We start from the raw sequence: 10,359 nt of genomic DNA on the forward strand, positions 1-10,359 counted from the left end.
CTATTTACTCCTCCCTAGTCAATCCTATGGATCCATGGGAACAGAACCCCCCAACTAAATCCTCACAGCCTCCCTGAAATCAAATGTCAGCATCTTCTCTGGACAGGTCAGGAGACTGAGGTCCAGAATGGGGCAGTGGCTTGTCTAGAGTGACAATGCCAAAGAGATAGACTAAGTGGAGAGTTGAGCTTTGGGACTGACTCCCTAACTTGGACTAATATTCCCCTAAAGAGAGAGACCTGCAAAGCCTCTAGCCTTCCTCAATCATATTAGGGTCCTTAAGGCTCAGAGAAGAGGCAGGAGCCAGAGTTCATCTCCAGATTCCCAGGGCCCTCTGTGGCTTCTCATCCAGCTCCACTCAATACCCGTTTCCTCTGTTGCTCCAAAACTGCGAAAAGGCAAATCTGCAGTCTTTCCTTTTCCTGGCATCCACCTCTTGCTGTAACTAGGGGAACCCAACCCACTCCACAGCGTCTAGGGTTGTGTGGAAGGGTCCACATATCACTTGACAATATAAGCAAATTCTGGCTGGAGAAATCTGACTCTCAGGGCGGTCCCGCAGAAATGAGGCGGTGCCTGGTAAACTGAGGCACAGGTAGGATCTCTGCCCTGAGAATTGCACTCGGCCCACTGCTGCACTCCAGCCCCGAGGGCGGCCCTGCGTCCTGGCATGGAGGCTGAGCACCGCCACCCACTTCCCAGCCGAGCTTTCTACTCCTCCCCCGGATCTCTCCGGGGCTCCCTAACCCCTGCCCAGGCCGCCCGCCTTGCTAGCTGTCCCATCTTTCTTTACTGCCCCCTCTTTCTGTCCTGCTTGCCTCTGTGCTCTCTGGCACGTCACGGCCCGCTGCCTCCCGCGCCTCTGTCGGTCGCTGTCTGCGCACGTCTCGGCGTCCCTGGCATCCTCACGTCACCGTCTCGCATCTTGTGTGGCCCTCGGTGTCTCGCTCTAGACCCTCTCTCACCTCTCTCTCTCTCTCTTTCTCGATCTCCCATCCCTGGGGTTCTTGTGTCCCGAGCTCTGCGGCTCGATCCTTCTTGGGCGTGCGCTCCGCTGGGTCTCCCTCTGTCTGGGTCGGTCTGCCTTTCGCGCGGCCCCCTCCCTCCTGCCACCCTCCCGTCTCTGGCCCTCCCTCGGGCTCGGCCTGGGGGGTGAGGGGCGGTGTCGCGGGGCGGGGCGGGGCGGCCGGGCGGGGCGGGGCGGGGCGGTGACGCGGGGCCGACCAGGCTAGAGGCGCGGCAGAGCGGGGCGGGGGCGCAGTCTCGGGTCCGACCAGCCGAGCCCCGCGCGCCCCGCCCGCGCCCTGTGCCTCCGCCCGGCTGGCCGGCGGGGGAGGGGGCATGAGCCGGCGCCCGCGCGCCGCCGGGAGCTGCGGGCCGGCCTAGACCCCGCGCGGGCCCCGCGCCCCAGCCGCTGACGCCGCCGAGCTCCGGGAGCCGCGATGCAGCGGCCGGGGGAGCCGGGCGCAGCGCGCTTCGGGCCGCCCGAGGGCTGCGCCGACCACCGGCCGCACCGCTACCGCAGCTTCATGATCGAGGAAATCCTCACTGAGCCTCCGGGGCCCAAGGGCGCCGCTCCCGCCGCCGCCGCCGCCGCCGCGGGCGAGCTGCTCAAGTTCGGTGTGCAGGCGCTACTGGCGGCGCGGCCCTTCCACAGCCACCTGGGTACGTGCGGGGCCGGGGGCCGCGGGGCGCTGGCCGGGCTCGGCGGGAGGAAGCGAGCCGCGGCCTCTGCGGGCCGCAGCTCCGGGCACGCAGGCCCCGGGTCGTTCCTTCGGCGCGTTCCAGGCAGGGAAGCAAAAGGGGCAGGCGCCGGGCCGCGCAGAAACCAGGCCTCGTGCCCGTGGGCCAGGCCAGCCGGGAGAGCATTCGCTCTCTTCTTCACGGCGACCCTGTGGTTTCCAGCCCCAAGGAGTCCAGCCCGGGGACCCGAGCCCGCATCCCCATCGCGGGCGCTGGACCAGACTGCGAATGTCAGACTTCGGGTCAAAGCGACCTCAGGCCGCGGGCGCCTGGGCCTTCGCCACAGGACTTGGGAGTGGCCGTGGCTGCCCAAGCTGGGAAAGCTGGACCTTGACGGAAGAGGCCCGTGTGTCTGAGTGCTGTGCTGGGGGTTGACGCTGGCCGGAGCCAGCCCAGAGCCTCCCGGAGCCCAGGGTCTCAGGCTGGCGACAAACCCGCCTGTGCTGTAGCGTAGACCCCCTTGGGCCTTGCCTGAGGACAAGAGACTTGTCTGTGAGCTGCTGCAGGACTGGCCCTTATGCTCCAGATCCGCGGCACCTTGGCCGAGCTTGTATCAGCAACTCAGACTTTTTCTGCTCCTTTCAGTTCTCTTCTCTTCTCTTGTCCAGGCCCTGCCTTGACCTGCCTGCCCTCTCCACTTCATTCCCTCTTCTGACCTTTCCCTCTCTCTCTCCAACCTTCCTCTCAGTGGGGTAGGTCTGCCCTTCCTCTCACCGTTCTCCAAGGATCCCTTCTCCCCTCCCGCTGCCTCCTCACTTTCACCCGCTCATCTTGCCCGGGCCCTTCTTGATTCCAGCGGGCCCAACATCGCTGGTAGTGATATGTATCCGGGCAGGGAGCCCTCCTTCCTTCTAGCAGGACCCCAGCCCAGGACACTGACATCCTCTATACCCAGTGACCGTTCAGCCTGTGATCCGCCTGCCTGAGGGCCAGCGGGACCAGTTGGTTCGTTTTGAGTTCAATCTCTGCTGCTTTTTGCCGCCAGCTGCACTGTTAATAATTCGTTTGAAGCGGGCAAAAACCAAAAAATCATTTAGGACTAATGAAAATTGAAACGTCTTCGTGGGGAAGGGTCTAAAGAGAGAAACCGGGAAGAACAAATTTCCTATTTCTTGGGGGTGCTTTGGAATTTCCGGGAAGCTCCCAACTTCACCTTCACTGACTGTTCTGCCTGTTCACTGCCTGTCTCTCGGGGTGGCTGTTTTGCTCTGCATAAACCAGCAGATTGCTTACTCCGTTGAAACTCTCTTTTTTTCCCCCCCTGAATGCAGCAAAGCCGATTTTGGTGGGGCAAATGCTCATGTTCCTAACTGTGCCGTTTTTTCTTGGTTTCCCTTTTCTGTGACACACATACTCCGTTGGTTTGGGAGCTTCGACCTTGTTCATTGGGAATCCTGAAATGTCAGGGCAGCTGGGGCCTGGGGAACGCCAGGCAGAGCCCGGGTTGGGGAGGTCCCCCTCCCAGACTCTGGGAAACCCGGCGTCGAGAAGGGTCTGCCTTGCACAGATTTCTCACATCCCGGCCAGCACGAAAGTTTTGTGCCGGGGACACTGGCTGAGGGCGAGCTGTCGGCAGGGGCGCACGGTGCGAGGATCTCCAGGAGGAGGAGCACGGCTCGAGCTCACCCGGCTCCCCACTCTCTCCCCGCAGCCGTGCTGAAGGCCGAGCAGGCGGCGGTGTTTAAGTTCCCGCTGGCGCCGCTCGGCTGCTCCGGACTGGGCTCAGCGCTGCTGGCCGCGGGGCCTGGACTCCCCGGCGCGGCGGGCGCTCCGCACCTGCCGCTGGAGCTGCAGCTCCGCGGGAAGCTGGAGGCGCCAGGCGCTGGGGAGCCGGGCACCAAGGCCAAGAAGGGGCGTCGGAGCCGCACCGTGTTCACCGAGCTGCAGCTGATGGGCCTAGAGAAACGCTTTGAGAAGCAGAAGTACCTCTCCACGCCGGACAGGTAGCGCGGGGCCAGGCTGGGCCCAGCGGGTAGTGGGAGGGAGGCTGCATGCCCTGCTGAGGGTGCACCCCGCTCTTTCCAGAATAGATCTCGCCGAGTCCCTGGGTCTGAGCCAGTTGCAGGTTAAGACGTGGTACCAGAATCGAAGGATGAAGTGGAAGAAAATAGTAAGTGTCTTCTCGGTTTTCTGTGTTCTCCGTTTGCCGCCACGCCCCTGCAGCCTTCGAGAGCTTCTCTCCTCTCCACCGTGGAGATCTGCGCCCAGTACTCCCGATTCCCTCTGTCCTGGTGCCCAGAAGGACCCTCCCTGCTCTCTGTCCCTCTGGGTGCCCTAGCTCAGCTTCCTTCCGGTGCCCTGGCCCAGCTCCTTTCTTGCTCCCTGAGCTCTCAGTGTTCCTGGAAGACTTGAACCCTCCGCCCGAAAAGTTCTGGTCGTTTTGCCCCAGCAGCGCTCGGACAAATGGCCACCATTTCCTAGGGGCTAGGCGCGGCCTGCCAGTGACCTCGTTGGGCTCTCCAGGTCCTGCCTGCCTCTCCAGGGCGCTGGGATCCCCGGCCAGTTCACCGCAGCGCCGCTGGTCTCCCTCGCAGGTGCTACAGGGAGGCGGCCTGGAGTCTCCCACCAAGCCCAAGGGGAGGCCAAAGAAGAATTCCATCCCCACGAGCGAACAGCTGACGGAGCAGGAGCGCGCCAAGGAGGCGGAGAAGACGGCGGAGGCGCCAGGCGAGGCCAGCGACCGGAGCCACGAGGACTGAGCACGGCAGAGGGTGCGGGTCCAGGGAACCCCAGCGCAGTCGGCGGCTCCCAGAATCTGCCGAAAGCCGCGAGTCGGCCCTTCTGTGTCCACGCCGTTTGCTTTCTAAACTTTTTATTATTACCTTGAATGCGGACAGTTAGGGGCCAAACAAGGACAGACCCTGAAGCCAAACCGAGGCCCCAGTGCGCTCGCGGGCCCTAGCCTGGAAACTCACATCAGACGCGGCAGAAGGTCGCCTCCGCTCGGAGCTCAACGGCGCCAGGCGATCCACGCGCGTTCACGCCCCGCTCCTCTCCTGCACCCCCCACTCGCCTCTGGCCGGACCCCGGGCCCAGACGCCTCCAGGCACACACGCGCTTCCACGCGTCGGGGACCCCGCGGCCCGGCGCAGGCCACCACGGCCGGAGATGGCGCCCAGACAAACCGACGTCGCTGGGGCCCCTACCCCTCTCTTACGAAGACGGTGATTTTTTTTTCCAATAAAATATTTTATGACACAGCGGGACTTGATGAGGGAGTTTCTGAATCCGCGAGGTTGGAGGGGGACACGGCGAGGTAAGAGGGACACACGCAGTGGCTTCTGAAACATCCTTGCCCCGGGGTTCCATGGATGCGAGCCTTAACCAGCTCCACGGGCCGGGCCGGCAGGCAGAAGGCTCAGTTGCTGCAGGATCCTAGGAATCGCTTCCACTTTGGGCATGAGAGGCCAGTCTGAACCTGCTCCCTTTCTTCTCGGCCCAGGGCGCTGCGGATGGCAGCAATCAGGCTACACAGCGGTCGCCAACTGGAGCAGGAGCCCCAGGCCACCGTGCTCTCACTCGGCAAGTGGCCCCAGGCTGAAAACGGCCCGATTGTTTGTTTGGTCTCAGGGACTATGAGGTCCTTGAGATTTTCTGGCCAGCCCTTCCCAAGGCTGACAGGAAACCTAGGACTCACCTCGAGGCCGGCCACCATCAGCAGCCCTTGCTTGCAGAGGCACCCGGCTCCCGGAGTTTTGACAGTTTCTACAGTATACACCCGGGCCAAGGCACCTGGGAACCGAGTGGGGGTACCTGAGGCAGAGGGCAGAGGACCCCAAACTGCTCACAGTCTTTCAGGATGCCCCTTTCCAAGGGCATGGCCTGGTGGCAAGTGCTTGCTGCCCCCCCCCACCACCACCCAGCCCCTTTTGCTGGGGAAGGTTTCCAGTTGCCTCCTCCCTGACCTAAACTGGGCTGCGAGCTCCCCAGTTGGTTTCTGTTTTTGTGCTTTCTAGGACTACCACCAGGCTATGGAGATGGGGAAATGGGCACACCACTGGTTAAAGCTAGGAGACAGATGGAAACTTGGCTCTGCAGAGTTCCAAACAGGAACAAGATTTGAAACCAGGTCCTTGCAGGTGCAAACAGAGACGGAAAGAGTCAGGAACATTATACTGAGATGCAGGCTTTGAATTTCAGAATGTGAAAACCGTTATGGCTTTCACCTGCAGTGGCTGATAGCTTCCTTTTGAAATCCGCTGCTTGACTGCCCTTTCCTGAAACTTGCAGTTGGACTTCTGGTACCCAAGCATCACTGGCCTTGGTTTGAGGCTGGGAGGACTGAAAAAGAGGATGTTTTCTGAGGTTGGCAGGCAATTCTCTGCAAGCCCCAGCCCTGCCAAGTCTTTGGGAAATCAACTCCCTTTCTAGGCTCTTAACCTCAAAAACAGCTCCCAGACTACTCACTTGCCACTGTCCCCTGAGGGGCCTGAGAAAAACCTGTAGGCAGGAGGGAAGAAATAGACCATCAGTGTGTGACTGCAACTCCTAATTCCTTCCATCCCTTAGGGTTACCTCCAGGTCTGCTCAATGTAGTGGTCCTGCCAAAACCTTCCTACAGCAGGCCCAGGCTAGCCAAATCAGGTACACTACTGAGATTTTTAATCCTCTCCACCTCAAAGTGGGACAGGAGTGGGAGTGAAAATTCAAGAAGTTCTGTCCCTCCTTGGCCTGGGAGAGATTTCAGCACAGCTTTTGTCAACTATGCAGAGTTGGAGAAGACAAGACGAGTGAAAGAGGAGAGAGGAGGCATACCGACCTGCACTCCTCCAGTCCATTCTGGGACCTCGTTCTGGGTCCTCTGGGTCCTCAGGTTTCATTAAATCTGTGGAATGCAACCTCGGGCGGATTGCCTTGTGGTTCTTTGGTGCTTCCCCAAGGCAGCCCCCTCACTGGACTGGAGGAAAGAGCCTTAAAGGACCAGAGCTCTAAGAGGGAGGGAGGGCGTCGGAGGAAACCGGCTCCGGAGCACAAGGGCTCCAATATTACAGTAAGTACAGCTCCTGCAGGCACAGATGGGGAACCTGACGCGGGCACCGCTGTCACGAGGTCACCAGCCGGTCAGTGGGGGAGCTGGGCCTCTGTAGAAGGGGTCCAAATTCCAGTGCGGGCGGGGGTGGGAGGGGTTTCTGTCACTGCCCGCGCCTTTGTGCTCCTTGGCGGACAGGGAGCGGGGCGACCGCAGTAGATCGAGATCTGGAGGCCCGGGAGAGGACCGAGCTGCTAACCGACCGCGTTCGGCACCTCGGCATTCCTGACTTGGGCAATTCCTATGAGACCCGATGGAAGCGCAGGCTCCCTCCAGTAAAAAGCGAAGAAGCGGAGGCAGATTTGCCGCCCATCCTCAGACTTACAGTCAAGGACCGCCGCCCGCAGAACTAGGACTCTAGATAAAGAGCCCCACCGCATCTCTGACGGCGATGCGGTCGCCCAGCCTCAGAGCCACCCCGCCCCGGCCACCTGGGCCACCCAGCGCGGAAACCCTCTCCCTGCCTGGCAGCAACCGCTCGCTCCCAGACCCGAGCCTTGGGGAAGGAACGATCTTCTCGCTCCCCACCACCGCACAAATCTCATCTCCGTCCCAAGGTTCTGGGAAACAAAACTCGGAGACCCCACCAAAGCGCAAAAGAGGTCGCGCGGCCGTGCCTCCGGAGCCCCAGACCCTCAGCCAGGGGCAGGAGCGGGCTCAGGCATCTCGAGATCGACGAGGGCCCAGAATGGGGGTGGAGGTGGAACGCCCTTGGTGTCCAGGACTCCGGCCTGATTGGAAGGGCGCGCGGCTTGGCGCGAGGACTAGCGGCACACGGGATTAGCTCGGCGGCAGCGCTCGGAGGCGAGCACGAAGTTTGCGCGTCTGGGCTTTGTGAGGTGGGGGTAGGTAGGGGCCTAGACCGGAAGGGAGACTGTGGGCGCAGTTTGGCTGAAGGCCTGGCGGGGATGAGGGTTACGACCCCGATCCTGAGCAAGTCATTCTAGTCGGCGGAAGCGGGAGCCTAGCTCTGAGTCGCGCTCCACTCAGGCCAGGATCGCAGGGAGCGTTCGAGGAGAGGTGGGCCTGTCGCGGCCGGCTTGGGGTTCGCCGCAACTTTCTCGAAGCTTCCGACCAGCCGCGGGTTTTCCGCGAAGTCGGAACCACTAGGATATGACAGGCGCAGCCGAGCAGGGGCTCCCCATTGTTCCTCCTGTCGCCTTTTTGTAAAAAATAGAGTTTATTTGGGTTTACTCCGTTTCCCTGTTCTGGATTCTCTTGTAGGGTCAGTAGTGAGAACCCATAAGGTGGCAGAAAAGAAACACGGACCCCAGGAGCACATTAACCAGGCCAGGCGCGAGGTTTGCCTCTCCTGGAGCCGGAAGGTTCTCTCTTACTGCACCTAAGAGGGAACCAGGATCCAGAGTGGTGCCGGCTCAACCTGGAGTGAGCAATACTGCCTGGGGACATTTCCCGAGGCCCAGAATTGGAGTAGAAACCAGGCCTCTCCGTTTTTAGTTGCCCAGTGCCTGATTTCATTCCTACACTCAAGGGAAACCCCTGTCCCAGAAGTTACATCTCTGATCCCATGTTGAGTTCCCATGTCCACAGAGGGGACCAGCTGATCCCTTGAATCTCTGCCCCTCAAGGCCTCTTCAGGCCCGGGGGGGCTGCAGTCAGGCTAAGAATGATTACAGAGACCCAGTGGGCTCCCTCCAGCTCAACCTGGCCCCGGACTTTCTGAGCTGAGAAGAAATTGTCTCCAAAACCACCTTCCCAGCCCCACTTTAAGGGGAAGGAAGGAAGCCAGGACTCACTCCTCATTTGTGGGCAGGGCAGAAAGGTGGCAACAGCAACAGCAACATGCATCTGAGTCAGCCTGGCTCAAGGCCAAGTTTTTCACTGGCCCTGGTCCCTGGACCACGCCACATCCATGGTGCAGCAGAAGGCAGGTCCTCCCTGACTTTGCAGGGGCCTCTCCATTTTGTGACTTCAGATGTTTCCTTTGTGTTAGTCCTCACACTGTATTATGCTCATCTTATTTACTTTAAGACAGTGTCTTCCCGTTTCTGGAATCTGGTTTCATGTGACAGTTAGGGTGGAAAGCCCTGTGGACCCTGTGTCTGCAAAGATGTGACTGTCTCTAAGGAGGTGTCCTTGGCTGGACAGTGGAGGCCCCTCATCTCTCAGGCACCAACTCTTGATGGAGAAAGCCACAAAGCCTGGAAGGAGGAAGGAATCTTCCTTAAGGTGCAGGAAGACACAGGGCAGTAGCATGGCAGGAACTCTGAGACACTCACACACCAGGCAGAGGCCAAGTGGGACAGGACTGTAGGTTGCTGGAGGGGGATCAATTCAAGGATGCCTCTGACCTTGGAGAAGTTTTAGGAATGCTCAATCCATTGATTTCCGTAGTTGTTTCTTTTTCATGTAAACTCAGTAGTGATCTGTGATAGAAATTTTTGTCTTAATAAGCCCAAAATAGATCCTTGGGTAAGTACAAGATAAAAATTCTGGGCGCTAAAAAACCACTGGGTTATGTCTTCATTGGCAGTGTTTTAACATTTTTCTTTCTTAGTGTTTCAGGAAATAATGGTGTGAGACATCAGTGCTATCGAGGACTCTCTGATATTAATTAAGCTTTCTTGGGTTGCAGGATGTGGTGGGGTTCTCAGCACTGGGACACAGGCCATTCCCCCTTTACTGATCCAGTTACAGTCCAGTAAAATAGGGGCCCTACTCTCATTTTGCAGATGAAGATACTGCTCAGAGATGTTAGGCAAGTCGCTCAGGGACACACAGCTATCAACAGCAGAATTTGGATCTGATTTCAACTCTGTGGATCTCCACTGCCTTGAGGTTCAAATTGATGTATCCTAGATCCCTTAGGGTCCTCAATGGCCCCTGCCTGCCCAGAATGAGTCTCATCCATTTGTCTGCCAAGTATCTATTAAATGCCTGCTGTGTGCCAAGCACCGTGCTAGGCATGGGGCACACAGCCTGTGACCCAAGGAGCTCAAATTGGAGGCAAAAAAGTCACAATTAAATCTACAAGATGATATCAGGAAGTAACAAATGCCTTGTAGAAAATAAAAACAGGTGATAGACAATGAGTGGGATGGAAGCTTTAGTCAGAGAGAGTCAATCTCAGGAGTTGACTCTTCAACTGAGACATGAATGTGAGAAATGCTTACCAGGCAGTGAGCATAGCAAGTGCAAAGGTCCTGTGGCAGAGTGAAGCTTGGCCTTAAAGACACAGGCGAGAGATCAGAGTGATGGGAATACATATGGAGAAGTGGGCAAAGGTAGTGGATAAGGAGGTGAGAAGGTGGGTCTTGCTGCCTGGAAGGTGGTGGGGAGGAGGTGGCATTCTGGTTCCCTCCAGGGGCAGCTTTCCGTGCCAGCTCAGCCTCCCTGAACTCCAAGCGCAGCCACTAGAGCCCTGAGGCAGCTCCGCCTACACCAAGCAATTTGCTTTTTTTTTTTTCTTTTTCATAAGGATGCAATTTTCTGCGTGCTTTAAGGACATTAGAAGGGCGTTTGACTGACGCGCCATGCGAAACGCATTAGCAAGGCTCTAGGCGCGGCGCTGCGCACAGGAGGCAGCATCGCCATGCATGCGCGTGAAGGGGCAGGTGGAGGCGGGA

At 58.9% G+C, this 10,359-nt stretch overlaps 1 protein-coding gene across 1 annotated transcript; it reads left to right on the forward strand.

The window, feature by feature from the left end:
* Nucleotides 1-1,181: 1,181 nt before the first annotated feature.
* On the forward strand, nucleotides 1,182-4,943 carry BARX1 (BARX homeobox 1). Its single transcript, XM_069579355.1, has 4 exons — nucleotides 1,182-1,665; nucleotides 3,395-3,686; nucleotides 3,769-3,853; nucleotides 4,278-4,943. The coding sequence occupies exons 1-4, from the start codon at nucleotides 1,443-1,445 to the stop codon at nucleotides 4,440-4,442; spliced, it is 765 nt and encodes a 254-aa protein (XP_069435456.1). The 5' UTR covers nucleotides 1,182-1,442; the 3' UTR covers nucleotides 4,443-4,943.
* Nucleotides 4,944-10,359: the final 5,416 nt, after the last annotated feature.

The sequence above is a fragment of the Ovis canadensis genome, chromosome 2 (assembly GCF_042477335.2).
Source record: "Ovis canadensis isolate MfBH-ARS-UI-01 breed Bighorn chromosome 2, ARS-UI_OviCan_v2, whole genome shotgun sequence".
Lineage (NCBI taxonomy): Eukaryota > Metazoa > Chordata > Mammalia > Artiodactyla > Bovidae > Ovis > Ovis canadensis.

Coding starts and splice junctions, on each gene's coding strand:
- BARX1 (XM_069579355.1), top strand. CDS start 1,443: ATGCAGCGGCCGGGGGAGCCGGGCGCAGCGCGCTTCGGGCCGCCCGAG. Junction 1,666..3,394: donor GCCCTTCCACAGCCACCTGG/GTACGTGCGGGG, acceptor CTCTCCCCGCAG/CCGTGCTGAAGGCCGAGCAG. Junction 3,854..4,277: donor GGATGAAGTGGAAGAAAATA/GTAAGTGTCTTC, acceptor TCTCCCTCGCAG/GTGCTACAGGGAGGCGGCCT.